The sequence below is a fragment of the Recurvomyces mirabilis genome (assembly GCF_035927965.1).
Source record: "Recurvomyces mirabilis strain CCFEE 5264 chromosome Unknown scaffold_16, whole genome shotgun sequence".
Classification (NCBI taxonomy): Eukaryota; Fungi; Ascomycota; class Dothideomycetes; order Mycosphaerellales; family Teratosphaeriaceae; genus Recurvomyces; species Recurvomyces mirabilis.
The window spans coordinates 408,478-435,941 of record NW_027041950.1 but is presented as its reverse complement, the minus strand read 5'-3'; the positions used below and the strand labels follow the sequence as shown (position 1 = coordinate 435,941).

Below are 27,464 nucleotides of genomic sequence, written 5' to 3'. Positions count from 1 at the left end.
TGAGCATTCTGTAGTATACCACTTTGTCAAAAACCAGAGAAATCTTTGAGTAAAGGCACACATTTGCACTTTCCAAAATCCTTCAGCTAGCTCGAGAATATCTGAGGCACCGCGCATCGCAGTGTGTAATAAGCAAAGCTGTGGTATCCAAAACAATCTCGGCGAGAGACGCAGACAGGAGAGACAAAGGCAAAGCATAAGCAAATTCATCCCCACGCGAGCCCGGTTTCCGTCCCACGAGGAAACACCATCATCAGGAGGGCTACCAGCCACTCGACTGTAGTATACCCTTGTCCATCCCTCCCAGCCCAAACATACAAAATTAGAGATATGGACATGTTCCGCTGCGGACTGTCAATGCACCCATTCCCCCATGTGCCTCGCTGCGTCGACTTCGTGGTGCACGTTACGTCTTGACGTCTTTGCCGTTCTCTCTTTCCATCCTCCACTCACTCATTCATGTTATAAGGCGTCCATCGCCACAGCATTGGGCAGACCCCCCATGTTCACATGCGCACTTAGATTGCCGAATTTGGACATACTGATCTCGTCCTCCATCAACGACATGCCAATCCCACTGTCGTCGATATCAGTCTCATGCTGCTGAGACTGCTGTGATAGCTGCGAAGGTTTCTGAACAGCGAAAGCCATGTTATGGCTCGGTGGCAAGTGGTGATTGTTCATCGGAGCAGTGGGCTGGAACGTCTGCTGCTGTTGCTGGCCATTTGGGCCACCATAAGCTGAGTGCGGATGGTAGCTATTTCCGTTGCTGTCGGGTGCCATGCTACTTCGGTGGCTGCTGTATTGGCTTGCTGGCGGTCCGTTGTCCATGACTGGTGATTGGTACATGGGCACGCCATGCTGCATCATTTGGCCACTCATTGTGGGTTCGAGGAAGCCACCCATTTCTGCTAGCCAGAGAGCCATCTCGTCGACAAAGATCTTGAGGACCCACCAGTGACCGTATGACTGGCCGTTCATGATAGTGATGTCTCGCAGTGCCGCTGTGCCCATGGCGGAAATGCAGTGCAAGATCGTCCTCGCCGAGGCTTGTGGAAAGCGGCCTGGTATTGAGGAGATGAATGTTGACCATCGATCAAGCACATTCTCGGTCGAGACACCCGACGCTCCATCTCGCGATCCAGTCTGGTTTTGCAGGAATTGTGCGAAGGAGCCGTTGTCCTCGAAGTTGTAAGGAGTGAAGCCGTACGGATCGTCCTGGAATGCTGGAGCTTGAAGTGGCTCAAGCAGACTTCGCATCTCGGATGTCATGATCTTATAGACTTCTTCGTAGCCACAGTCTGGCAGCTCAGCCTCCATAACACGCTTCGGGTTGACGGTCTTGACCCACTCCACCCACATTTGCTCGCGATTCTGGTCGATGGTGAGCAAATTCGCAGCAGCGTGAGCAGACTGATTGACCCGGATGAGACGGTACAGCAGCCCAGCAAACACGGTGGCAGGTCGTAGCTTTGCTTCAAGCACATGTGCAGGTTGCTGTGCGAATGTCTTCGCGATGTGGCCATGGAGGCTGGCAGATATGTTCGACAAGATGTTAATAACAACCACGGGAGCCGCCTGCAAAGTCAGACGACTGACGAATCGTACCATCGTCCGGTACATGACGAGATCACACTCCTCGATCCATCCAGCCAGATTTGGGTGTGTAAAGAGCTTCTGTACGGGCACAGTAAGCGTGCCATGAAACGAGGTATATAGTCGGAAGAACTGTTTCTCCTTGCAAAAGCGAATGCTGTCGATGAGGGACGTGACGTGTGTACGGTATAGCGCCACAAGTGACTCGGCTGTGTCGTAATCGGTCCGGTATGGTAAGTACGATGCTATGGGTGGGAGATTGACTGGCTCGTTCTCGGAAAATGGTGGAAGATTTGCTGATGGGAAGCGCAGGCAGTGTGAGTATGACATTGACTCTTGCGTCCCAGCCTGCATGCCTCGACTGTCTGGGTATGCAAAAGCTCGTGCTTGTGAGGGTGGTCCGCGAGGTATCGCTGATCGAGGAGGCTGAAAGTCGAAGGCTTGGTCTGCAGCTGGGAACGCGGCAGTGTCGGCCTGCAGGCGAGGCATGTTGTTGAAATCAATCTGCTGTGTGCTGGCAGACTCGCTACGATGCGATCGTACGTCCATATGCGGCTGCTGTCCGAAGTCTGGGTTTGTGATTGGGTTCATATTCTCGTCTTCGAGTGCCAGGTCGACATAATGATACTTGCTCTCGCCACGCACACCCAGTCTTCGGGTCTGGATGCCTGGGAAGATCACACGTACGAGCTTTCCAAACGATGCTGGATTAAGCGGCACAACGCGCTCAGTACCACAGCGATTAGCATACTGGGAGTAGACCCGGTTTCGTGGTACGGATGACTTTGCAGGTTTGCACACAGCGCGAAGCCTGTGAAGTGTCAGTCGCACGTCCTTCGTTGTATCTAGACCAGTCAAGCATACCATAGCATTGCGAAAAGCTGCTTTGTCTTCTCCGCCATCGGCGTACGCTCCTTCTGGATCACCTCTTGCGCAACGTCGCGTAAAGGTCTTCCCTCGTTCCTGGTGAGCATCTCGCGAAGCTCCTTGTCGTTCGTAGCAGTTGCAGCAGATCCCTTCCTTCTCTTGTCGTCACCCATTTCAGCTCCACTGCCTGCTGCCACTGACTCGAGTCGCGCGTGGCCCGCGTACGTTGGCTCTTGTCCTTGCATATATGGAGAGTCGTGTGAGAAGGACAGACTATGCTGCATCGCGTATGGCGGGCCTGGTACATTCGGGATGCCATGTTGTTGCGCATCAACGAAGCCATGCATCGGTTGTTGATTGTTGGCTTGATATTGGAGCAACTGCGCCTCGGGCGTAGGCTGAACATGTTGCGACATGAACATTGAGCTGTCCTCGTGTCGCTGAGAGGTGGCGCTGGTTGTAGAGGCTCGTGACTGTGGTCTGCTAAGCGCTGAGACAGAGACTGATGGTCGATGTCGTACCGCCATGACTGCGAGCTTGTGTTGTTCCACCCGGCTTTTAAGTACGCTAAGAGACGACAAGGCCAAAGGTGTATAGACCAGCGAGGTCGTCCACACCCGGTGTCGTATATTCGTTTGTCTTCTTAGCGATACCCGATCTCGTAAGTCCAGATGTGAGCCTCGAGAGCGAGGTCCGGACAGTCTCAGTGGTCTTCTGGAATACCACAAACAACAAACTGCGCAGCGACAGTGTTCGTGGATGCGCAGGCTCGAAACGCGATAAAGATGCTATGTGTTATTGTCAGTACGCCCTGCAGCTCCGCACTGGTGAACAACAATCCCAGTTTGTGTCGAGTCTCTTCGCGCTGCAGATGCGATATGCGCCGGGAGTGGTTGGAGCTGCGACTTGAATTGTTTTGATCAACAGTCGGCACGGCAATCATCCGCAGCCACAGCTGCCAAGATAACGCTTTGACCAAGCACATCACCTGACTTCACATGTCTAATTCGATTTTCGACATCCAACGGTTCGATGTCAATGTGATCGCGAAACACCGATGAATCTCCCTTCACTGCTGATTGCCACCCTCGCCTAAAGCACAATTGTCTCGTCGTGAAGAGAGACGCGTTGGCTGTCGCAGCATCAGGCCAATCACGAGAAGCGTGGACCACGTCATAATTCGTTCCCCACCGCAATTGTGCCTCTCAGCCCAGACCTCAATCTTGCTCTCTTCCTCGTCCCATCCACCCACCGTGCGCTTTCACTGTCCCGGAACACCTTTCGTATCTCTTGAGACAATCAAACCATAACCACCTTCAACAACACCGCCAAAATGAGTTCAGGCCAGAGCAACCAGTCTATCCAAGGCAAGCTATCGCAAACACAATCGGCAGTCCGGAGACAATGCTAACAGCTGTATAGAGCGCGCACAGCAGCAACTCGGTGCTCTTGATGTAAGAAGATCTGAGCAACGCCCTGGTACCACACGCAGCTGACCATCTTCCAGAAAGAGCTATCGAGGTATGGACCCCTCAATCAATTCGAGCAGCAGACGAGCGTGCCCAAGGTATACGTCGTGCTCGGCCTCGGCGCCCTCTACTTCTTCCTTGTCTTCTTCAACATCGCCGGCGAATTCCTGGTGAACACTGCTGGCTTCGCTATCCCGGCATACTACTCTCTGGAGGCCCTGTTCTCAGCTGGCAAGTCAGACGATACTCAGTGGCTTACGGTATGTGGCAGCCTTTCCAATCGCCGACATTATGTTGTGCTGATCATGTGAATAGTACTGGGTCGTCTACGCGTTCTTCACCGTGATTGAGTCAGCCATCAATGCTGTCTACTGGTTCCCCTTCTACTACGTCTTCAAGTTTGTTTTTGTGCTTTGGATGGCACTCCCCCAGACTGGGTATGCGTTTTCTCTCACCTACTCATCTCGCTTGTGCTGACATTAGCCTAGTGGCGCTCAACTTGTTTTCCGCTCCCTCCTCCAGCCTCTCTTCGCCAAGTTCTTCGACGGCGGCAATACCACCTCTGGCAATCTCCGTGCCCAGGCCGACAAGGCTACGGGCAAGAGCTTGTAAGCACTCCAGGAGATGTGCGAGGAAGGGCTTGGGATGCAGTAAGCAAGTTTTGATGCGAAGGAAGAGCGCATACTTGAGTGCAAGATGTAGAGGGGAGACAGGTAATCTGGTGATGATGAATTGTGGAGGATGGGAAAATGATCTATGACGGTCATGATTGACGGCTTTGTGAATTTTGCGACTACCAGGAACGGCATGCTTCGGCCCAGGTTGATGCAGATACGGCGATAGATTGATAGCGGTATGTCAAGGTGGTTTCATTGTACGTGAAGTCTCAACAAAGTCACATTGGATCCATGATGTGACATCGCAGGGCCTGGCCGCGATTGACGTCCAGCGGGTAAGAGCGACGGACTCACGGTCGTGCTTCCCTTGAATTTACACAGAGTGAGCACAGACCTTCGACTTCTTATCATCACCACTCACTCCCTGCAGATTTCTCGTTTGCTCACTACTTCAGTACATACACGACTACATCTTTTCAACACCTACGATATACCATGGCGACTGCCGTAGGCCTGTCACAGTCTCAGCTGAGCAGGATGCTCGTACTGCAGCTTGACCAACTCATATCAACACTGCACATGGTCCGCGGTGCACGAGAAGACTATTACAACATGGTCAGAGCCAACTGCTATATGAGAGGAGTAGCTGTGCCACGCTTGCTGCAAGAAGAATTGAATGCCTCTCGCCATGCACTTACGATTGCCCTTATAACAGCACATCTGTGCGTACGGGGTGACAAGCGATCATTCTGGCGTTTGCAGAGACTGCAGAAGCTCGTGACGAGTTGCTTGAGTAATGTTCGGCTCATCGAGAGCGACCGCTGGCAGATGAACACCGCTTCGAACAAGGACGAGTGGATATGTGTGGCTCGCAGGGCTCGCTTTCGAGACTCGCAAAGTCTTCTCGGGGCTTCGTTGACTGGCTATCTTGCCGCGGCCACCCCTTTTGTGGATGCAGGGGATCCAAATAAAATCGCCTCGCCAATCCATTCGCTCTTAGCAGCCCTTGCGAGCCGCGACCCCTACTTGAAGCCGCGCCGATATGGCGGCCAAAGCAGGCTCTCGACATCTTCGAAAACACAGCAAAGCAACACCTAGTCACTATGCGGTCTGTCGACTTCTCTATTGTCACTTTCCCAGTACCAACGACCTCGTTGTGGCCACGAGACGCCGCTGATCCATGCGAATTGCTACTGAGATATGACTTCTTCAACTCGCTGTGTCAGTCATGCACGCCGCCCAACATCCTACAAGGTGACAACCGCAAGGTCTACCTCAGTCTCGGTGCTGTTGCCCGTGAGAAGTGGGTAGCAGACGGACACCCGACTATTTGGGAGCAGGATGAAGCTTTCTCTTACAGTCCATTACTTTGGGCCAAGACCCTATGCGAAGTCGGCTTCGCGGTCGGCTTCATCTTTGACGATGATCCTAGCGTCGTAGTATGGCCCACGGGTGATACGGATCTGGTAGGCGGCCACTCGGCCGTCGTCTACTGCGCACAAGTCCGGCCTTCGCTATGGCACTACAAGCCCTTTGCAATCTCTGATGCAGTCAGCACTACCGTTGCGAAGACCGCTCGCACAGTCGATCTGCAGCCACAGAAGGGCACATTGTTGAACCTGCCTTCGGAGCTACGCAATCTCATATACGACGCAAGCCTCGAGCATAACGAGCTAGACTGCGGACCGGACCCTGCGCCATGTCTGCTTGAGATGAGAGTCCCTGCACTGTGTTCGACCTGCCATCAGATTAGGGACGAATTCGCGCCCATCTACCTGTCTTCCAGACAGTGGTCGATCGGGGCACAGATCGATGGACAAGAGGGCCCGAGAAAACCTGCTGACAGTATCTTCTCGCCGGCCAATTACTGGTTAATGCACTTACCAGTTGAGGTAAGCTTCAAACAAATCAGGATCAGCTTGATGTTCGTTTACCCGCCCCATGGGTCTCGCCAGGAGTGTGTTTTGGTATTCGATATCGATGTTGCCACGACGAGGAAGGTGAGCAGAGCAGAATTGGCGTTTCGGAAATCCTCATGGAGCCGGACGACGAGGATAGAACAGTACGAAGACTTGCTTAGAGAACTCATCGATATGCTGCTGGAGGATGGCGATAAGAGAGGCCTGACGATGACGGATCTGGTCGCCATCATGGATTTTTGCTTACAGTATCATGGGCCACCCGATTGACGAGATTGAACGATAACGAGGAGGTGCATTGTCGAGGCAAGTGCTGTAGCAGCAGAGTCGCCCCCTGAAGGGACTCCGAGATCTTGGGAAGGCAGAGCGTGTGAATGAAGTTCCACCGCGCCTTTGAGCTGATATGCGATTGCCTTGTTGACGTGATGCGGCGCATAGGGCCATCTCTCTCTCCAGGGCAAGTGCGCATCCCATAGTAGCGATAAGAGTCACTAGGAGGCAGCTATCTTAGTAACTTTCCGACGTCGCCAGGAGATCCGCACAGCTAGTGAGGGATGGAGAAAGGTAGGTATAGAATTACATGAAGTACAAGATCTACAATCGTAAGAATGCTCCTTCAGATCTTCAATCCATGAGGGGTGGTGGAAGCATACCTAGACGTTCCGCTGCTCATACAAAAAAAAACGCCATTTCTATATCCCCTGCATCCCATCGCCCAGAACGCCTGCAGCAAGCTCCTTCTGCTCGACACAAACAACTACGATGTCCCGAAGAACACCTCCACTCAGGACTTGCGAAAAAGCACACTTTCTCACCCCAAACACCAACAAAGTCCTTGCAATGCAAACTAACCACCACGATTTCCAACCCCAACAAACGAATCCTACGACTTCAGCGAATCCCGCATACTCTGCACACTCGCACTCGTAGTCGGCAACACACTCCCGCCCGCCGGCCCACCCTTAGAAGCGGCATCCTTCTTCTGCCTAACCTTCGCCACCGCATAAACCAACCCACTCACAAACCCGACCCCGATCGCACTAACACTCGGAATCGTAACGGGCGCATCAAAGAAAACCAAGCCGGAGATCGCAATGGGAAGTTTATTCAACGCGCCGACCATGGAGTATGTAGTGGAGGAAGTGATGCGGACGCACCAGGCCGAGGTGTAGGAGATGAAGACGGAGCTGAGGCCGGAAATGACCATGGTGGAGAAGATCCAGGTTCGGGTTTCTGGGGGAAAGACAGTGGAGAGGTTGGCCGAGGACCAGTTTTCCAGGAAGAGGGAGCAGAGGAGGAGGATGGGGATGGAGAGGAGGTTGTTGTAGTACATTGCTAAAAGTTCATCTGAGTCAGTCTCGCCGTTGTCGACGTTGCAAGGAAGGTGGGAAGTCAAACGACTTACTGTCGTAGTCGGAGAAATTGGTCAACTTGATCCTCTTCCGCATCGCCAACAGGAACGTCGCCGAGCAGAAACAATTGAACATCATCCACAAATACCCAGCATTCAACGTGGAGATCTTCTCCGCCGCCTCCCCGCTCACCGCATCCCCGCCATAACTCGTAAGCGCATGCTGGATATCCGCCCACGCCGCAATCACGGAACTCGCCACCATCAAACCAAACGAAAGCAGCGCCATGCTCGTCACGCTGCCGCCGAACCAGAGGACTTCGCCGTAGGCTATGAGGATGATGGTGAGGTTCTTGAAGATGGTGTAGACGGGTATGCTCAGGTATTGGAGGGCTTTGGTGGAGGTGTAGATCATGCCGATGAGGAGGAGGGAGATGGGGAACCATTTCCGGGCTTCGTCGCGGTGGAAGTCGCGGAAGGAGATGAGGGAGGCGGATTTGGCGGTTTGGATGGCGAGGATGCAGACGATGGACTGTAGCCATAACATTTCACACAAGTCAGCACTGCCATCACGTCATACAAAAAAAGCATCGTGCATAATGCTAGGAGTTTTTGTGGGATGAGGTTGAGACTTACCTGTACGGCGAGCAGCAAGAAATTCATATTGAACCCGTTGCCGCTCAGGACATATTTGTTCGTCACCGTCATGAGGATGCTGCTCCCACAGTATGCGGTTATGGCTATGACGGGGTTGTTCGTGACGCTACCAGCTAACACGTTCTTCGCGGGTCGTGGCTCGAGGGGTTTGGGTTGGGCGTCGAAGTGGGCGCTGCCGTTACCGTTGGGCATCTTCTCGCCCATTTCGATGGTGGCATCGCGTTTTTTATCGTCGGCCATGTTGATGTGTGGGTGTGGGTGTGGGTGTGGGTGTGGTGGAAGGGTGGAAGTGGGTGTGGACGGAGGAGAGGTCCGCGGCGCAAAGGCTGAGGCGGGTTTCCAAGCTCGGGTTTGGGGGAAGCCGATGCGGGTCGTCGTGGTGGGTGGTTGGGGGGTGCGCTGGGCGCAGTCAGTGGATGATGTGGATGCTGTGGATGATGTGGATGATGTGGATGATGTGGATGATGTGGAAGGAGTGGTATGACTGAATAGTAAATAAATGGACAGGAAGGGAGGTGGATGGATGATGGGAGGTGAGGTTGTGCCTTTCTCTCTCCTGCTTTCCGCTGCGAGTGCAAGGGTCTTCCCCCAAACGTTTGGGTTCAAGGCGGGATGGGATATCCACGTGGCTTTCTTCTCGTATATCTCAACGAGACAACGAATGCCAAGATGCAGGATGTTTGAAGGAGGAAAGTAGTAATATGAGGTTGTTGCTACAAGCTGCTTCACGGCCCAAATCAGCCAACACTGCTGGATTTCCCCGTCATCCAAGATTATTTTATGGACGTATACGAGGCCTCAGCTCAGCCCTGCAGGCGATCTCCCACTAGCGTGCCACACAACGCGTCTCCCGACTTTCCCCTCCACGTGCCCGCTATCAGAAATTCCCCAGAAATTCCCCCAATGCCACACAATACCGCTCCCTCGACAAATAAATCCGCCATACCACCACCACCACCATCACCACTTCGATCATGCCCGCCCTCGACCCCCACGTCGCCACCCTCCTCGACAAACACGTCACCACCCACGACTCGGACGACGAAGACGCGCTAATCGCCGAACTCGAAGCCGAAGACAACGACGACAATACCACGCTCGCCCACCTCCGCTCCGAAAGGATAAACCAGCTCCACGCCGAATACACGCGCACCAAGACTCTTAAGGAACAACCGGGTCATGGCAAATACATGGAGATCAAAGACGAAAAAGAAGTCCTCTCCATCACCACCAGCACGAAATTATGTGTAGTCCACTTCATGAAACCCGACTTCAACCGGTGCAGGATCATGGACGAGAAATTGGCTGTGTTAGCCGAACGACACCTGGACACCCGCTTCGTATCTGTCAATGTAGACAATGCTCCTTTTCTGGTAGTGAAACTGGGGATTCAGATTTTGCCTTGCGTGCTGGCGTTTATTGATGGGGTGGGGGTGGATCGGGTGTTGGGGTTTGAGGGGCTGGGGAGTAGGACGGATACTTTTACCGTCAGGGAGTTGGAGGTGAGGTTGTTGGGGACGGGGGTGTTGGTAAGGGGGAGTATGGCTGAGGGGGAGGAGAGGAGAAGCAAGAGAGAGGTGGAGGATGTGGTTGATGAGGGGGATGACTGGGATTGAAGTTGAAAGCCTGTTGTTATTCGAGGCTGCTTATCGTAAGCGTGGGACTGCGATGATCGGCTGTAAATCGAACCTGCTGGACGGAGTTCCCTTTTCTGGAAGGCTACACCTGATCGACTTGGCGCAGTGCCACCGCAAATCCACCCTCGTCCGCATGCGCAGTATACGTCCATCATCTACAATCCTCGAATCTCCGGCTCCGGCATCCCCCCCGCACTCGGCCAGAAACACTCGTCCTTATCATCGCCCCTCCGACACTTCCGAACATAAACACCCATCTCCTTCGCAACACTCTTCGGCGTCTCGCAGGTCCACTACACAAGCAATCACGAAAAGTCAGCAAACGACTCACACGCCAAACCAACTTCATCTCCGACACGGATCAAAGTGGAAAGAAGAACAACTCACCCCGGCCTTGCCGAACCGACAAACCCAAGGACTCCTCCCAGCTTCACCCTCCCCACTACTATGAACAAAACCACCCTTCCTCGCCCCCATCATCCTAACCCAACATCCCGGCCCCGCATCCCCATCGTTTCCACAGACAAAACTCCTAGATTCATGCCGACGAGCGAAAAGGCCTATCATCGCGCCGAAAAGGAGGACGAAGATGATGACCGCGACGAGGTATTGACCCAGTTGGGAGGATCTGGGTTGGTGGGGAGGGGGCCGGGGATGAGGTCGGTGGGTGCGGGTGCGGGTGATGAGGAAGGCTGTTAGGGCGGGGTTTGTGGGGTTAGGGTTTAGGTAGGATGGTGGGTTTGTTGATGAGGGTGGGGATGAAGTGCCGTCCTCGAGGGCGGAGGCTGAGAGATGCCCACCTGGATTTCTTGTGGTGGCGGAATTAGGGCAGAAGGCTTTAGATGGGTAAGCCGGTCGCGCTGGCGGTAGTGGTGGTGGTGCGGAGGAAGAGGCGTTGGTGATTTTGTAATCGACGAATGCGTACGCCGGTGGCTCCAAATTCTCGAGGTCTTCGACCGCATCCTGCATCTTCAGCGTCAGCTCTCCTCTTTTCATGCTGCATAGACACCTTCTGATGGATTTGCCGGAATTCGGGCTGGACGGTGTGGTGGACTTACGCAGCACCGGGATTCGCGGCACGGTCGTGTCGTTACGATAAAGCCGGGACTGGCAGGGGTTGCTCGGCGCAGGAGCAGTTGTGGTGGGTTGTTGCCATTATGAGTGGTGCTGTGGTGATGTGCTTGGGAGCTGTGGCGGCGGGGGGGGGCGCGCGGATAGTGGTGACGAAGTACTCGGCTTGGAGGAGGGCCGGACTCGAAAAGAGCAGGATTCGGGGGAGAGGGGAGGTGGTGTGGGAGTTCTCGCTTATATACGAGCGCCGAAAGCGTCTGAACGGCGTGTGCTAGAGAGAGAAGCATGGCCATGTTGTTTTACACAGCACGAATTGATTGGAGGTGGGTGGTCAGCCTGTTGTCCTCTTTACTTTCTCGTGACTGCTTACCAGCAAGTCCTGAAGAAAGGCGAGTAAGCTAAGTTAAGCTAAGCATTCCATATCGGAGCTATGTAGTGAGAAAATTAGGCTTCTTGAATATGACTGCTCTCGTCACCATACCATGGGCATGGTCACCTGCCTTGCCCTTCCTCGGACCACTTCAGCAATAGCACCATCAGCCCGAATTCAGGCTCATGTGCATACCGCGAACGAGGTCGATAACCTCATGACCTCACGTATCCTCATGGACTGCGTCTTCACCTTAGTCAGCCACCGAGGTGGTCCGCGAGAAGAAGCTTGTACCATAAGGTCTGCTTGTATCTTATCAGCAATAGCAATAGCCAACAGGACCTTGTGCAATGGAAGTACATCTTGTAACTACTCAAGATCCTCGCTCTTCCTTTCTCTTCGGCTTTCTCGCATTTGACAAGTCGAGTCAGGGTCTTTTGCAAGCTGGCTCGGGGGTATGAATAGTGTCTTGGGAAGTGGTGAAGAGGTGATGAGGTGTATTACCATGCGCAATAGTTTAGGACATATGCAGTGTGCCGAGACGGGGGCGCCCTTCCCTCCCCACTAGTAGGTCGTATCTGAATGTGTTTGCTTTTGTGGGTAGTTCTGAGTGGCAAGTCGCAACGACTTGGAGGACGCTAGCAAGAAATCTCCTTCCAAAAGGGCGCCCAGGGCAAGATCGTAGTGTACATGTATGGATCATCCGACACGAACATCCCGAGCGGATATGCTCTTGCTCTTGTTTCCCCTTCTGTCTTTCCTTTTCTTTCGTCTCCGATAGGCTCCTTCCTGTTCTCATTCCAGAAGGCGTGATTGCTAGAACATCGTGCATACCTTGTCCAAACATATGCGGCGACTCGTCCGCATCCCCCCAAATCGTAACACGATCATGATCTCACTTTATGAACCCGGGACTGCATATCGAGTGCCACTACTGCTGCTGCTGCTGCTGCTCCTGCTGCCGCAACTGGTCGATCCTGAACCCAATACCTGACGGCCCACCACAAATCATCTGGCTTCCGGACTTCGAGGTCACGCGACCAGATACCACTTCGGACACAGTCCTTCTCTTGCTCCTCTTCATAGCAGCCGCTTGCCTCATCCTCAGCGCAATTAACGAATACTTCCGCTTCAGCGAGGCCGATCCTACACTATTCCCACCGTTCGAAGCAACATTTGAAGACCACGAGAGTAACACCGCGATGATCGCAGCCGAGACGAGCGAAGAAGCCGTCCGCGGTACCCTCCAGATCAATCATGGAAGAGACGCCAGCTCTGACGACTTCATGCACGGAGGCGACAACCAGTGGCGCGCGAGTAGTCAGGGACGCAATCCTCTGCCTGCTGAGCCGACAGAGCGAGATATTTACGACTCCCACGTACCTCGCAATGAGCCCCTCCCGCCGTATGAACGACTGTGGTCCATGGCTTTCAATGCTTATTTCCTGGTGCTTGTCCTGGATATGCTCGTGCTGGGATATATAATGTATCCGCAAGAGCTGCACGAGCAGTCGACAGCGAAGTGGTATGAAAGTGCGAGTCGGTTCATCATTGCGGAGTGTGTCGTGTACGAGGTTGGGGTGGCGATAGCGGGATATTGTCTTTGGAAACGCGTCGAGTTGATACTGGAAGAGGACGGTGCGAGCAAAGGTGAGAAGAAACAAGAGCGGCAGAGGGTAGTGCGTGATCGCCGCGACGCTTTAAGGGCGTGATGCGGCTGTGCTGACCATGGACGGGTTGGGCTGCGTGGTCTAAGGAGTTTGCTGAGTGCGTGCATATACAAAGCAGTACAACGGCAATGCCAGTTCGATCCTGATCTTATATTCGTACAATATCCAGTATCCACCAAAAGTAATACACCAACACCTGCGCTTCCCAAAGCAACCGACCAATGCGCAAACATTATCATCCCATAATCTCATCCTCCAAAACGTCATCCTCCTCATCCACCCCATCAATCCCCGGATCCGGAATCACGAAGTCCAAACCCATGAAACCCGTCCTCCTCAACCCAATAACCCTCACCTCCTTCCCCTCCCTCTCACAACCCCGATTCCACTCCTCCAAAAACCCCTCAATCCCCTTCTCCGCCCTCTTCGCCCCCGTCAAGCCCAGATCGTCCCAGACCCATCCTGTCAACACGCCCATCACAGTATCCACCCAGCTTCTGCTCGCGAAGGGATCGAAAGCGGCTTTGAGTCTGCTGTTCAGGTTCGAGACGAGGTACCGGAAGTCGCTGTCGCTGACTAGTGGGTCCAGGATCTCGGGGTAGAGGTTCGCGTATTGTGGGTACAGATCTCCTGATTGCAGCCAGTCGCGCTTGACTCTTATCACTCGTGTGTTGAGGTACTCAGGGCTATTGGGACTGCAATGTGGATTCGGATGTGGGAAGCAAGGGTGCCAGGGACCCCAGGCAAAGTCCTCGGTACCTGTAGTCGCAGTCGCTATGCTATCGTGTGAAGGTCGCGAGGCAGGGATCGCCGTCTGATGGTCTGGCTCATCTTGCGCTGATGACGACGATGTACCGACGCCTCCGCCGAACTCTTTCTGCGTGGCTGATGGCGGAGCGGGATAGTCTTCTGGTGCGCCGACGGGACTGTGGGGTCTGCTCTTTGCGCCTCGTGATCGAGAGCTATTGAAGGATTTGTGTGAGGCGCGACGATTGAGGGGGAGCGAGGCGCGGGAGGCTCGTTGGAAGGTATCTCGCTGCGATGACTCGCCGTAGTGATCGTCTTTGGCTGGGACTGGCGGGGGGACTACTTGAGGTTGCGATGGGCGTTCGTTCCAGGAGGACTGCAAGTCAGAAGCGTCTTGCACACCGGCGAGCTTGTGTAGTGTCTCCATCTCGGTCGGTCCAAGTATGGCAGTCTGGCGATGGCGAGTAGAATATCGGCGGTGACCGTACGCTCTTTATCCTCTTGCTACACTGGTGTATACTCCATAGTTCATACGCAGGCGTCAATCGGCTGCTCGGACCCAGATCCGAATAACCCTGAGCTAAGCCGAATACAGGAAGAACGCTTTAGCATGTTGCAGCGGCGACGACGACTACGCAGTGCCAAAATCTACACAGGACATACTGGCCTTGTGGCTATAATGACCTCCTGTCTAGCCCCTCTACCATTGCATGTGCATCCTTAAGATACTCATACAACAGCGAGGATGGTACGTTTCGGACTTTACGACGAATAGCTATATATCCTTCTAGCGTATAGGAGTGTTACACACGCACAACATCGAGTTACGTAGCAGATCATATCGTGCCGTGCTCAACGGTTGCATCGAATATGCAATTACAGCACCTGTGCGACGTTCGAAGTCTATCTAGGCACAGTCTCCGATGCCATGGGTCGAGTGAGACACAGTCTCATGTTCTTGTAACTACTGCCAGCTGCCGCGCTGCGGTGTGATCGTGCACTGCATGAATATTTAGAAAGGCTACCTCCGTCAATGTCACGCTTGTCTCGACTCCCGCCTCTGCATCGTGGGCGCCTTTCCTGCTCGGCTGCGCATGTCACGACGCACGATTGCGGGGAGGCATATCCGGTCTGCGAGGGAGATGGGCTGAAGTGTTAGGAGACGGCGGGCAAGGAACACGCCGCGGATAGCACTGTGAAGTAAGTATGTGCTGGGCGATGGTTGTCGGCTTGTAGGTCTATATCTAGTGCATGCAAGAAATAGCACGCTGTAGCAATCGTTTCTCCAGTACAGCCCTGTCAATCTAGAAAACAGCTGGTAGAAGAAAGTGAGGTTGCAGCGGCACGGGATCCACTCCATATATTAGCTCCTGTAGACCGTTCGCTTATTCCAAGTAGGTTCAGTGGCTGCATATAGACTCGCATGCTGCATGGGGCCCGTTGCTTGCCGCATGTATCGCACCAAAAAGGCTGCACTACTTTGCTCGTCTGTCCGCCCGACCATCTACCTGCTTTGCCTACTTGATTCCCCCCCGCTTGGGCGACACTCGCGCTTCCATCTCATCCATCCATCAATCCGACATTGACGCACCACGAAAAGGCCGACAACACTAGAGGAGCGCGCAGAACGTGGACACGAGTGACGAGTATTGCGATTGGCGTGCGGCTGCGCGTATGCGACAAGCTTCGAGGTGGTAGAGGACAAATCTCACTTCGCGCCACAGCCGGCCGCCAACGAGCTCTTCGAGTCCATCTACGAAACACGCGACCTGAGATCACGGCAGTACCAGCAGCAGAAGAGATCGCACCCGTACAAAGACAAGATGTATCCACATCGAGCTCAGCAACCGCCGAACAGGCTCGGAGAGCTGCTCGACCAAGTGCGCGCCGAGTTCGAGGCACAAGCACACCGCTCCAATGATTACGACCAGCAATGTGAGTGTACTCATGGGAACTTGACGTGAGGTCGGAGGAGATGAGACGCCGTGCCTGCTACATTCGGCAATCGCATATCGGACGCGCATTATACTGACACGTGATTCTTACAGTAGCGACCCAAATCCATGAGATGGAACTGGTCCGTACCAAGATCTTTCAGCTCGAACAGACTCACCTCACCATGAAGGGAAAGTATGTATATTGCACAACAAGTCTGGTCATGTTAGGATCATGCTAACAACACCAAGGTACGAGGAGGAAATCTCGCGTCTGCGCCATGAGCTTGAGCAGCGTGGTGGACCTTCGCAGGGCGGTCATGCTGGTCCATCTCAACCTCAGCCGCCAGTCATTGGGCATGGCCCAAGAGACCTCTTTCAAGGTATCATGGCTGGTGGGGGACAAGGCGGCCCAGGTCTTGCCCCTCCACCACAAGAGCAGCAAGGTCAACCTGGTATGCCAGGCCACATGCAGGGACAAGGCCCTCCAGGTCTGAACCAGCCTCCACCTGGACCGCACAATCCTTTCAATTATGGTCAGCCCCAAGGCCCAGGTCTGAACGGTAGGTAGTTCTTATCACGGTTTCAGCGAAAGTTAATACTAACTTTACATACGCAGGCTACGGCGGTCCTCAGCCACCACCACAAGCAGCATCTCCAGGACCGGGTAATAAGCCTCGCGTGGGTCCACCCGGGCTTCGTGGCCCAGCAACACCTCAGCAGGGCCAAGCAAATCCATACCCAGGATCGCCTGGCATCGCACGACCAACCCCACCACCTCAGAACCAACAGCTGGCGCCAGACTTCCAATACACACGCGAGCAATTGGAGGCAATCGGCAACCAGCTCAGCGAGCTTGATCCAGAAAAGCTCCCACCTCACCTCAAGCGTCAAGGAGAGGACTGGCACGCCGTATTCAACCCTCGTGTGCCGCGCAGGCTCGACGTGAATCTCGAGCACAATCTCGCCCATCAGAGTGTGGTGTGCTGTGTCCGCTTCAGCCATGATGGTCGTTTCGTCGCGACTGGTTGCAATAGATCTGCCCAGATCTTCGACGTCCAGACTGGAAAGCAGGTGTGCCACTTGCAGGATTCGGCCACCACGCAGGATGGTGATCTCTATATTCGTAGTGTGTGCTTTAGTCCTAATGGCTTGTTTTTGGCTACTGGTGCGGAGGACAAGATTATCAGGGTGAGCTACGATTTTGTCATCAAAGGTTTTCACGCAGAGACTAACGCGTTCGCAGGTATGGGACATTGCCTCGCGATCAATCCGTCATAGCTTCGCAGGTCACGATCAAGACATCTACTCCCTCGACTTCGCCTCCGATGGCCGCTACATCGCGTCTGGATCAGGCGATCGCACCATCCGTCTCTGGGACATTCAAGAGAACCAATGCGTTCTCACCCTTCAAATCGAAGATGGCGTCACCACCGTCGCCATCTCGCCCGACGGCCGCTACGTCGCTGCCGGATCCCTCGACAAGAGCGTCCGCATCTGGGACACCACGACTGGCGTCCTGGTCGAGCGCACGGAAGGCGAGCAAGGCCACAAGGACAGCGTCTACTCTGTCGCTTTCGCACCACATGGCAACCATCTCGTCTCCGGCTCTCTGGACAAGACGATCCGAATGTGGCGTCTCAGCCCCCGGGAGTTCCCCGGCCGACAAGGTGCTCCCGGACCGAAGTCTGGAGAGTGTATCCGTGTGTTTGAAGGGCATAAGGACTTTGTGCTCTCGGTTGCGCTCACGCCTGATGGCGCTTGGGTCATGTCTGGGTCCAAGGACCGAGGCGTGCAGTTCTGGGACCCTGAGAATGGGCAGGCGCAGTTGATGTTGCAGGGGCATAAGAATAGTGGTGAGTCTGATTTAGAGATATTGATGTTACGTACTGGCTAACTTTCGTGCGTAGTTATTTCTGTGGCGCCTTCGCCGACGGGTGCGCTGTTTGCTACGGGATCTGGGGATATGAAGGCGAGGATTTGGAGGTATGGGCCTTATAATGGGCCGTAGGGGGTTTGATGAGCTGAGGAGGCTAGGAATCGTTTCGGCTGTTTTATCAGGGCTCGCCTGCATGATCGCGAAATATGGACGAGCAGGAGTGCTGAGAAGCTGAGGCTGTACCAGGGACTGTGTCAGGTGTCGCGAGGCCGGCCACGCGGTTTCACTGGCGCGCCTCTGCTCTAGGCCATGTCAAAGACGAGAACCAGCTGTATGTCGGCCTATGCACTAGCCTCCTGGCTACGATCACGAACGCCCTCCACTCCGCATAACGATGGACAGCAGTATCCGACAAGTAAGGTGCATTGTCAGCAATCTGCTGCCCAAGCTGGTATGGTGCGCAACGCCACTGGACAATTTATATGTTCTCTTTGTATCCGCAGTACCTTATGTATTTATCCAAAATATATCCTCACAGTTCTCCACGCCCACGAACATGTCTTGCCGAATCTTCTTGCCTAAAGCCATGTCTCGTAGCGTGGCATCGGCGTACTTGTTAAATTCGACATGTGAGAAAATCATAGCTCGTACAGAACTCATATTTATATGTCCCTAGATCGTTACTTCCTCATTATTGCGCCTGCTCCTGCCTTCACTAGCCACGCGGCCACCGCGCACCTGCCCCATCAGCGTCATGGTGAAAAAGCGGAAGGCGCGACCCTGACTCGCCAAATTCGCATCAGCACGGACCACTCACACACTGGTATAAAAGTTTTCGTTCCCTTCCAACACAAACCACTTCTCTCGGAAGCTCTCTTTGCCTGTAAGCTACCTACCCATACACTGGGCCGCCATGCTGCACGACATCTCGCTAACACTCTCTATAGTTTGGCTTAGATCAAGTGTAGTATCTGTTCTTATTAGTTTAATCACTAATACGACCTCATCGAGGTCTTTTACGATTAATCTTCTTTTTGGCCCGAGCCTCTCGGCCGCTGGGGCTTGCTCCATGTCGAGGGCACCGTGTCGCTGCTATCGCACTACCTCCGGCTGACGCGAACCTCCTCTTTTTTCATCAGTTTGGTCGTGCTTCGGCAGGGCTCTGGAGAAGAAATATCGTTGGCGAGTGTTGTGCAAACAACGGCGAGAATCCCGATGGCAGTCATGGACGGTGATGGTAGTGAGACGCGCTTCTGACAGTCATCAAGGCGCGTAGGCGGTGGGAGAGAACAAGACGCTGCCGTTTCTACAGTATCGATTGTAACACCGTCACAAAACGATACGCATAATGCCACCCACTCGCCAACCACCCCACGACCCCTTCACAGATGCACCACTCCGCCCAACAACCGGCAACCCCTCCTTCCGCTCCCAAACCTCTCAATCCAGCCTCCGCTCAAACGCCAGTAACGCGTCTGCACGTCCTCGTCCACCACAGCAGACACGCGACCTCTTCGCACCCGCTCTATCACGCCGGCCAACGAGCAGAACAACACCGAGGGTGGAAGACGATGTCCTCGCCGACCCCGACTCGGAGGAAGAGATAGCAGTGATGCAGAGGCAGCGGCAGCGGCGACGGCAAGCACAAGATGGGTTGAGGACGGCAAGGCAAGGCTCGCCGGAGAAAGGTGGTGCACAATACCATGGCAGGAGAGGCGCTACGAGACGCGAAGAGGAAGATGTGGACATCGTTAATAGGCAGGCTGATGGGAATTATATGCTTGATGTTAGTGGTATGAATGAGGGTCTGGCGATGGGCGTGCCTTTGAATTATCCTTCTGCTGAGATGGGTGGTGATGGTGTGGAAGACGAGGATGCTAGTAAGTGATTCCAAGAGTGCTAGAAGCGCGACGACGATTTCTGATGGATTTTGGTAGGCACAGATACGTACTACGCAGCCGTAGCACGTCAATACTTCACATCAGGTCGAACGATGGGTGGGCGAAGTGTTAAGGGCGGCGCGGGAGATGGTGAGTACTCGCACAACGCCCGACTGAGCAGATTTGTTACAGATCGCTTTCTGACTTGGCCACAGACGTGGAAGAACTCGTTCCTGAGATGATGGCACATCTCCGTCGGCAGGCTACGCGTAAGCTGGAAGATGAGCGATGGATGTATGAGCCTACACCTGCGGGTAGCACGTACTAGTGCCGCCTATCAAGTAGTATGCTGTCACTATTCGATAAAGCAGAGAATTGATTGTTACCAATGCTGTGCCTTCCTAGAGATCTGCTGAGCACAGGCACTATACACCATCGGTGGTCTTCATTACAGTTTTGGTTGCGGTTCCTGTCGTGCGAACGCCACAAATTGACGAAGCGGTCTCTTTGTGGGACGTCCATACCAAATCTCAACTTGCAAGCAATAATAGAGCGGCTCGTCAAATTTAACTACAGTACAGCCATCGTACACCGAGGCAGCACAAGATCTGTCAACGACGTGATCGTCCATGATCTCCGATCTGCTGAGATCTGCGCAAGGTCATGAAGCACTTCACGAACCGCGGATGCGGCGCGGATGCGGGCATACCACGATCAGGCTTTATCATTCCGCCTTCAACACGGAAACAGGTCGGAAACCATCACCCTCACTGGTGGAGCCTGCGTGCCAGCCTTGCAGTCCCTGGCGGCACCAAACTCCGGACTTGTCTTCCAGAACATAGCTGCATAACAGCACTTCCGGGGCGGCGACCCTCAACGGCCTTCGCCCTTCGCGATATACATGGAGCGAACGTGGGTATGGGCTTGGTCATAGAGTCGTAAAGCGATGCGTAAAGAGATTCCCGGGTGAAGTGAAGCACCCCACGCAGTCTGCGACCTCGGCGTGAAGTCGGCGCTGCAACCCGTCGGCAAATCTTCGATCCGCAATTGGTGGACGATCACGACAGGTCCTCCGCGACGAGATGGAGGTGTAGTATGTAGCGAATGTGCATCGTTGGCTGCCTCGGATCAGGCATTGCACAACAATATCTGCAGGCGCATGACGCGGCGGGTATGTTGCCACTCCAGCTCAACAGCGTGGGATTTGTGAGGCGAGCGCCGACGACATCACGTCCCTCGTGTGCTTCGGAGATGAGAGTTCCTACTGTCCTGGTCGGGGCGTGCTGTTGGGGTTTGCCAGTCGTCTTTTCGTCGTCCGAAGACGCAATAGTCTCCTTCTAGTAGTGTAGCGTACCGCCTACGTGGGTTGAGAGAGCAGGTGTGGCTCGTGGCAGCGGACGGGGTCAACGTAGCCGAGCGGCGGTCATTGGTTGGCTGTCATAATTCGATCTCGTAGGTTGCGCCGCAAGCTGGAGATATTGCCTATCGAGTACCGATACCACGGTAATCGAGGATCCAGTCAGCCCGTACCTTGCTCGTCGGCAGACAAGGAGTCCTTCGCGAAAGCATGGGAGCCGTCGACTGGCAGGCATATTCGTGATATCCGCTCAGCGGATCAAGGTGGGCAGTCTCACAAGGCGTATGGCATCAAGGTTTGACTTTGGCTCAGTGGCTTGCGACTTCACTTCCCATCTCCGAGCACGTGGGCAGTCGATGTAGCCTGTCAGGCCTTGCTGCGAGCCTTCTCCGGACTACCAGGCCAAATGTGAATATTGACATTGACCAGACGAGCAATAGCGTGCCGCCCAAGGTCCCGATCCAGCAGCGTCCTACACGGCACATTGTCTGCCCCAGGCATATCCGCCGTCTGATCTACGAAGCGGCGCTGTGTGATTGTCCAGAGCTCCGCAACAAGATCTACGGCTAGGACGTAAGAGGCCAAAGCTGCCTATCTTAACCGAGCATGAGGGCCCAGGATATGCAAACTCACATCATTTTGAGCCGTCTCTGCATCCGCCTTGCGCTCCCACCCACGACTCTGTCAAGATGGTGCCGCATCTGTCGCGATCGCTTTACGCATTCATCCCGCCGAATCCTACCCTGGCCACTTTAGCCTTCCGTCCGTCGTCGCTCCTCCTGCAGATGGGGTCTGTTCGTCGCGGGATGGACTCCTCCCCACATACTCTCGTCATCCCAGAACCTCACCGTTGCTTGACGGCGAGCGGCTACTGGTTGAACCTTGAGCTTATTAGGTATATTGCGGATAGGTTTGAAGACGAAGCGTGGTGACTCGCTTCTTTCTCATCAAAGTCCTGTTGTACATACAGTGCGGTCGACCGGTCTCAGTCCTTCCGGCTTGCGACTGAATCCTTCCGCCCATCCTACGACTCAAATCTCCCGGCGAATACGATAACATAGCAAAGTCAGGAAGTGTGCTACCACAACGACCAGGTCTCGACAACCTCACATCATGGCCGCGGTACTAGCTCCAGCAGCGCCAAGTGACTTGCTACGGCGCAGATTCAATCATCCACCGTACGATAACATCAACATGTCCGACCTCATGCCCGGCTTCAACATACCGTTTCGACCAGATACAGCTGCTGCTGCCGCTGCGGCATCGTCGACCATGCCTTTTCTACATAATCAAATGCAATCACATTTGCCACAAGTTCAACCACAATTCCAGCAACAATTACGGCCCCAATTCCATCAAATACCACAGCACAATCCACCATCGATGGCCCCAGGTGAGATGTTCAGCCACCTGTCAATGCCGGAGGCCGCAATGCTGGGTGGACCAACCTACGCGGATGCTTACATGCTTGGAACCGACTTCTCTGGCGCCACTTTCGGCTCGTTGAGTTGGCCCGTGGGCTCGAGTACCGCTCCAAGCTTGATACAACCACTACATGACCACCACGACCTCAGCTACAGTAGCACCGAGAGCGAGCCATATATCAAGTCCGAAGAGCAATCTCCAACTTTCGCCACTCACCTGTTCACCGAAGCACAGTCTTACCTCTCATCACCAGACACCTTGAGCTTAGCAGACTCCTCTGACGAAAGCAAGCCGGCCGTCTTCTCTACTGACATTGATGTGCTCATGCGAGCTATTCAAGCCAAGTGTCAGCCATCAGGGCAGCAGCCTAGTGAGAGGGTCAAGTCGACAGAAGCACGGCCCACGCCAAGTAAGATCAAGAAGCGTTACCACTGCCAGATTGCTGGCTGTGGCAAAGCCTTTTACCAGAAGACCCATTTAGAGATCCACACCAGAGCACACACTGGCGTCAAGCCTTTTCTTTGCAAGGAGCCTACATGTGGACAACGTTTCAGCCAGCTCGGTAATCTCAAGACTCACGAACGTCGGCACACAGGTGAACGGCCATACCACTGCGATATATGTGGCAAGACTTTTGCGCAGCATGGCAACGTCCGAGCTCACAAAATCGTCCATACTGCTGCTAAGCCATTCACATGCAAGCTGGACAATTGCAACAAGCAATTCACTCAGCTAGGCAACCTCAAGTCCCACCAGAACAAGTTCCACGTCGAGACGATCCGACGACTAAAGGCACGTTTCGAGAATATCAAGGAAGGCGATGTCGTGCAGGAGTGGGAGAAAAAGCTCTGGGAGTACTTCGCAGGCTTGTACAAGAACTGCAACAAGGGCATCAAAGGTCGAGGCAAGGACAGACGGATTAGCAACACCGCCTACGCGTCGCCAGACAGTACATGTATATCGCCCAGCCAGAGAAGAGACAGCATCATCAGCACAGCTTCAGGAGGAGGGACTGTATCACTGGGTATGCCGCTGCCTCCTGCCATGTTCATGCAATAATGGTTGTCAAGCGAAGAGAGAGGTCGGCATTCAAAGGCGTTCGAGATACCCTCGTCATTCACAATATATTAAGGTCGGACTTATGATGTGTTGTACAGTCTGTATATACTTGTAGCAACCTCTGTGCATCCAGAAGTTTCACGTCTAGGGAATTCCACCACCGACTGACATCAATCATTTTGAGACCTGAATCCAGCAACGCTATATCCACGTCTTACGACCCCACGACATGCATATCTTCGCCAATGGCGTCGGCTAAGCGGTTCCGCATTGCAAGCTATCTCGATGGCGCAAGATAAGATCTATACGATAACGTCTCGCAACAATCTCCTGTACGCTTCGCACTTGCGAGTACAGTTCGTGAAATCGTTCTCCGCGAAGCCAAGCAAGGCTGACGAAAGCACTTATTACTGATAAGCTACTTACAGTACATGTATAATGACACGATATATCTCAGACGTCGTCATACCCGACAAACTTCGCAATCGAGAGAGACCGAGTCCCAGACATAAAAGACTTCCATCTCGTCGCTGGCTTGGCTCTGAATAGTCTGTAAGGTGGAGACAACCTCCTCAGCTTCCACACGCCGGGCTCATATACTTCCGATGGTTGCCGTCCTTTCCATGAGGTTCTAATTCATACTTGCGGCACGCTTGCGATAACGTTGGACTTGATGATGAGCTGGCTCAATGACCGATAGGCTCAGTACAATCAAGTGAGACAAGGCTGTGAAACGACAAGACACGACTGGAGGAGTTGGTGTGAGCAAACACGCGGTAGAAGAGGTGGGATCCAAGAATCTACTGGCTCTATTGTGGGTAACTACCCAAAGGTTATTTACATATAAATAAAGTCTACCGTCGCAGTTATTATATTAGAAATCGACGTGGCATTTTGGAGCGTAACGCGTGGAGAAGCGCCGTCGCTAATGTGATATAGCCTTGCTCTTCAATGGTCGATGGAAGCCTCGTATCTCGAATTGATCCTTTAGAGACCAGAATCGATCTCGGGCACGACATGGCCACCGTCTGTCCAGCCATTCCAGTCACGGCATGTCTGAGCCATTGTACTAGGGATTTGCATCTTGTTCTTGATGTCATCGGGACCTTCGAGAACGTTGATGTAGAGGCCGCCAGATACATGCCAAGCAATGTGGCAGTGGAAAGGCCAGACACCCGCATTGTCAGCGTCGAATTGGATGACCATGAATCCCGGGTCACCTCCCAGGCTAACGGAGTTGGGAAGGAGCTGGACGTCACGCCTCTGAGGATTGCCGGGGTTGACGACTGTTCCATCCCAGGTACCGGTGCCGGTGGCAAGGACATACATGTTGTGGCCGTGCAAATGCATTGGGTGGGCGCCCGTGAAAGCGTAATTGTAGACCACAAACCGAACGGAAGAGGCAGATCCAAAATTGTAGACATTATACTCTGCTGGAAAGTCGGTCTTGCCGAGCTTTGCGTCCAATAACACTGGGTCGTTGTAGTTGGCGCGGAAAGTGGAGTTGTTCATGTAGAACAGATTCGTCGTTCCGTTGGATTGATAGGTGATGTTGATAACCTGTGTCGTAGACGGTACAACAGGCGGTGTGATCGAGTAGGAGGGCTGAGTCATAGACAAATCATCATTCTGGCAACGTAGGATCTCCGAGAGCGGGATAGAGGAGTTGGTAGTCGGGATCGCAGACTGGTTTGCGTGTTGGTAGTAGATCGCGGCAACGGCCTCGGGTGAGATCCCATCGTTGAGTGTGCAGCCACCGACAAACGCAGAAGGGCCAAGCGTAGAACGCATCCAGACTGCGTCAGTCGGCTTGCCATTAGCCTTGAAGATAACGTCCTATATATGTCGTTAGTCTCATAGTCATGCTAATAAATGCCGACAAGCCAACATACCGATCTCTGGCCGATGGCCAATGTAACCACGTCGACATCGTATGGTGTTACTGGGACGAAGTCGTTGGCAATGACAGTCAACTTAGCGCCATCGATGCTGAACTTCTGAATACCCTCGGATCCAGTGTTCATGAGACGCAGACGGTAGCTTTGGCCGGAAGTGACGTTGAACTTCGAGATACCGGCGTTGGGCGTGCACTTCAGACCTGTAGCGTTCGCGCAAGGATAGTTCATCTTGCCGTTGATCAAGTTGTTCTGACTGATTGGTGGTAGTGCGTTCGCGGCAATTGGAGCCATTGTCTGCTCGACCAGATCGTAGTAGCTGGTATGGTACCAGTCGGAAAGCAGGACAGGGCCAAGATCGACATCGTAGCTGCTATCGTGTGGGCCGTAAATAATCTAGCATGAGCGTTAGCGGTATTCAGTCGAGGTCGAGTATCATTAAAATGGCGCATACCATTGGACCCAGGATGCCACCTGCATATTGCGCAGAATAATGGGCGTGCCACCAAGATGTACCATACAGATCAGCCTTGAATCGGTAGGTGAATGTGCCGCCATTAGGGGAGATGGGACACTGCATCACAGCTGGAATACCATCCATCCATGGAGTAGCAGTCTGGAGCAGACCGTGCCAGTGGATCGTGGTGCCTTCTACTGGAAGATTGTTTGTTACTTCGACCTCGATCCAGTCTCCCCAGTTGGCCTCAACCGTCGGACCAGGGAATGCTCCATTAACCAACAGAGCAGCTCGCTCAACACCGTCAGGTGCGATTGTGCCTTCAGCAATGTTGAACTGGTACTTCCTGGTCACACCGGTCTCTGGTGGGCTGTTGTATGGGTTGGTATTGTAAGGGTCTCTGCCACCCCAAGGTGACTGACCGCCTTCAAAAGGACCGCTGAGCCATGGGGGCAAGCGAGGAGCATCGAAAGTCCCAAGTGGGCTATTGCCGTTGGTTTGCCATTGAGGAAGACCTGGCGCTAGGCTGTGGCCAGGAGGCAAAAAGGCTGGACCACGGTACGACCCTCTCGCCGGACCACCGAATGGTGAAGGCGATGGCTTGATCTGTGTCGCTAGCCCTGTCGAAGCTGGAGTGTTGCCACTGACATTAATAGTGGCGGTCCCGTGTTGCGCAGTGTCGACTTTCGTCACCGTAGCAGTAACTGTAGCAGCAACTGTCGATATATGTGTCGACACAACCGTTGTGCCTTGTGGCGAAGATGCCCCGGATGATGTGGCAGATGTCTTGGTGCCGGTTGCGGATGTACCTAACGTTGATGTGCTACCGACATCTGATGCGGCGGACTGGAGAGCCTTGAAAGCAGGAAGAAAGTCGATCGAAAAGCGTCCCAGTGCCGGTCCTGGTCGAGGATGCGAAAAGGGCGCAGGATGAAGTTGTGGTGCGGCTGCTGCAAAGCCAGAAAGAAGCAGGACAGTGCCTGTGCTAAGGAAATTGGCGACCATCTTGGTTGAAAGGGAAGAATGAGTCGGTCATAGATCGCAAGAAGATCCAGAAGGAGGGCGCAAACAGGAAAGATTACAATTAAGAGTGCACGACAGGTCAGACCTAAGCCGGCTGCAACGAGGGACAGGGAACCGGACTTGACGATCACTTGGGGCGAAGTCTTGTCGTTGGATGAGGTAAAGGAAAGGGTCGTGAAGAGCGCGGCAAACCGCCAAGAGCAAAAGATGAAAGATCGAAGTGCAAGAGAGAAGGCAGCCTTCGGTTAAGAACCCGTCAACGTTCGTCCGTCGTTTGCTGATCGTTGGCCAACAACGTGGAAGGTGTGGACTAATCGTTGCGGCTGTCGTTAGGCTCACCTTTGTTCAGCGTAGGGCGCCGAGCTTCCAGTTCACAGGACGCCTATTTCAGACACAAATCGTAACCGCACGGATCAGCGGTGCATACGGACCTGCATTCTACGGAAGTATTGTCTGACCAGTGCAGACGGGCGAGGCCGTAAGGCGGTGCTTAGGCGACAAAATCAATACAACCTCGAGGCTACTGTTACGGGCCCTGAACTCTGGTCAGCCTCATTCCGTATCCAGCGGCTGCTAATTTAATT

The 27,464-nt window shown here is 53.7% G+C and overlaps 12 protein-coding genes across 12 annotated transcripts; 7 read left to right on the top strand and 5 right to left on the bottom strand.

Annotated features, from left to right (window-relative positions):
* Positions 1 to 462: 462 nt before the first annotated feature.
* LTS14_006433 (uncharacterized protein) lies at positions 463 to 2,990 on the bottom strand (the record flags this gene model as incomplete). The annotated part of the gene is made up of 2 exons (XM_064839129.1): positions 463 to 2,407; positions 2,461 to 2,990. The coding sequence occupies 2 exons, from the start codon at positions 2,988 to 2,990 to the stop codon at positions 463 to 465; spliced, it is 2,475 nt and encodes an 824-aa protein (XP_064693377.1).
* Positions 2,991 to 3,796: 806 nt separating this feature from the next.
* YOP1 (ER membrane protein DP1/Yop1) lies at positions 3,797 to 4,544 on the top strand (the record flags this gene model as incomplete). Its single annotated transcript, XM_064839128.1, has 5 exons — positions 3,797 to 3,830; positions 3,886 to 3,917; positions 3,971 to 4,192; positions 4,248 to 4,369; positions 4,421 to 4,544. 5 exons carry the CDS (start codon positions 3,797 to 3,799, stop codon positions 4,542 to 4,544), a joined length of 534 nt encoding a protein of 177 aa, XP_064693376.1.
* Positions 4,545 to 5,652: 1,108 nt separating this feature from the next.
* LTS14_006431 (uncharacterized protein) lies at positions 5,653 to 6,738 on the top strand (the record flags this gene model as incomplete). Its single annotated transcript, XM_064839127.1, has 1 exon — positions 5,653 to 6,738. The coding sequence occupies one exon, from the start codon at positions 5,653 to 5,655 to the stop codon at positions 6,736 to 6,738; it is 1,086 nt and encodes a 361-aa protein (XP_064693375.1).
* A 613-nt stretch (positions 6,739 to 7,351) lies between these two features.
* Positions 7,352 to 8,716, bottom strand: VRG4 (GDP-mannose transporter into the lumen of the Golgi; the record flags this gene model as incomplete). The annotated part of the gene is made up of 3 exons (XM_064839126.1): positions 7,352 to 7,701; positions 7,874 to 8,351; positions 8,456 to 8,716. The coding sequence occupies 3 exons, from the start codon at positions 8,714 to 8,716 to the stop codon at positions 7,352 to 7,354; spliced, it is 1,089 nt and encodes a 362-aa protein (XP_064693374.1).
* A 734-nt stretch (positions 8,717 to 9,450) lies between these two features.
* LTS14_006429 (uncharacterized protein) lies at positions 9,451 to 10,092 on the top strand (the record flags this gene model as incomplete). Its single annotated transcript, XM_064839125.1, has 1 exon — positions 9,451 to 10,092. The coding sequence occupies one exon, from the start codon at positions 9,451 to 9,453 to the stop codon at positions 10,090 to 10,092; it is 642 nt and encodes a 213-aa protein (XP_064693373.1).
* A 176-nt stretch (positions 10,093 to 10,268) lies between these two features.
* On the bottom strand, positions 10,269 to 11,082 carry LTS14_006428 (uncharacterized protein; the record flags this gene model as incomplete). Its single annotated transcript, XM_064839124.1, has 2 exons — positions 10,269 to 10,406; positions 10,501 to 11,082. 2 exons carry the CDS (start codon positions 11,080 to 11,082, stop codon positions 10,269 to 10,271), a joined length of 720 nt encoding a protein of 239 aa, XP_064693372.1.
* A 1,674-nt stretch (positions 11,083 to 12,756) lies between these two features.
* Positions 12,757 to 13,241, top strand: LTS14_006427 (uncharacterized protein; the record flags this gene model as incomplete). Its single annotated transcript, XM_064839123.1, has 2 exons — positions 12,757 to 13,204; positions 13,228 to 13,241. 2 exons carry the CDS (start codon positions 12,757 to 12,759, stop codon positions 13,239 to 13,241), a joined length of 462 nt encoding a protein of 153 aa, XP_064693371.1.
* Positions 13,242 to 13,459: 218 nt separating this feature from the next.
* On the bottom strand, positions 13,460 to 14,398 carry LTS14_006426 (uncharacterized protein; the record flags this gene model as incomplete). The annotated part of the gene is made up of 1 exon (XM_064839122.1): positions 13,460 to 14,398. One exon carries the CDS (start codon positions 14,396 to 14,398, stop codon positions 13,460 to 13,462), a length of 939 nt encoding a protein of 312 aa, XP_064693370.1.
* A 1,396-nt stretch (positions 14,399 to 15,794) lies between these two features.
* On the top strand, positions 15,795 to 17,916 carry TUP1 (general transcription repressor; the record flags this gene model as incomplete). Its single annotated transcript, XM_064839121.1, has 6 exons — positions 15,795 to 15,906; positions 16,020 to 16,101; positions 16,158 to 16,468; positions 16,525 to 17,096; positions 17,152 to 17,761; positions 17,816 to 17,916. The coding sequence occupies 6 exons, from the start codon at positions 15,795 to 15,797 to the stop codon at positions 17,914 to 17,916; spliced, it is 1,788 nt and encodes a 595-aa protein (XP_064693369.1).
* Positions 17,917 to 19,132: 1,216 nt separating this feature from the next.
* On the top strand, positions 19,133 to 19,992 carry LTS14_006424 (uncharacterized protein; the record flags this gene model as incomplete). The annotated part of the gene is made up of 3 exons (XM_064839120.1): positions 19,133 to 19,664; positions 19,722 to 19,814; positions 19,880 to 19,992. 3 exons carry the CDS (start codon positions 19,133 to 19,135, stop codon positions 19,990 to 19,992), a joined length of 738 nt encoding a protein of 245 aa, XP_064693368.1.
* Positions 19,993 to 22,134: 2,142 nt separating this feature from the next.
* AZF1 (DNA-binding transcription factor) lies at positions 22,135 to 23,505 on the top strand (the record flags this gene model as incomplete). The annotated part of the gene is made up of 1 exon (XM_064839119.1): positions 22,135 to 23,505. The coding sequence occupies one exon, from the start codon at positions 22,135 to 22,137 to the stop codon at positions 23,503 to 23,505; it is 1,371 nt and encodes a 456-aa protein (XP_064693367.1).
* A 987-nt stretch (positions 23,506 to 24,492) lies between these two features.
* Positions 24,493 to 26,862, bottom strand: LTS14_006422 (uncharacterized protein; the record flags this gene model as incomplete). Its single annotated transcript, XM_064839118.1, has 3 exons — positions 24,493 to 25,341; positions 25,398 to 25,796; positions 25,855 to 26,862. The coding sequence occupies 3 exons, from the start codon at positions 26,860 to 26,862 to the stop codon at positions 24,493 to 24,495; spliced, it is 2,256 nt and encodes a 751-aa protein (XP_064693366.1).
* Positions 26,863 to 27,464: the final 602 nt, after the last annotated feature.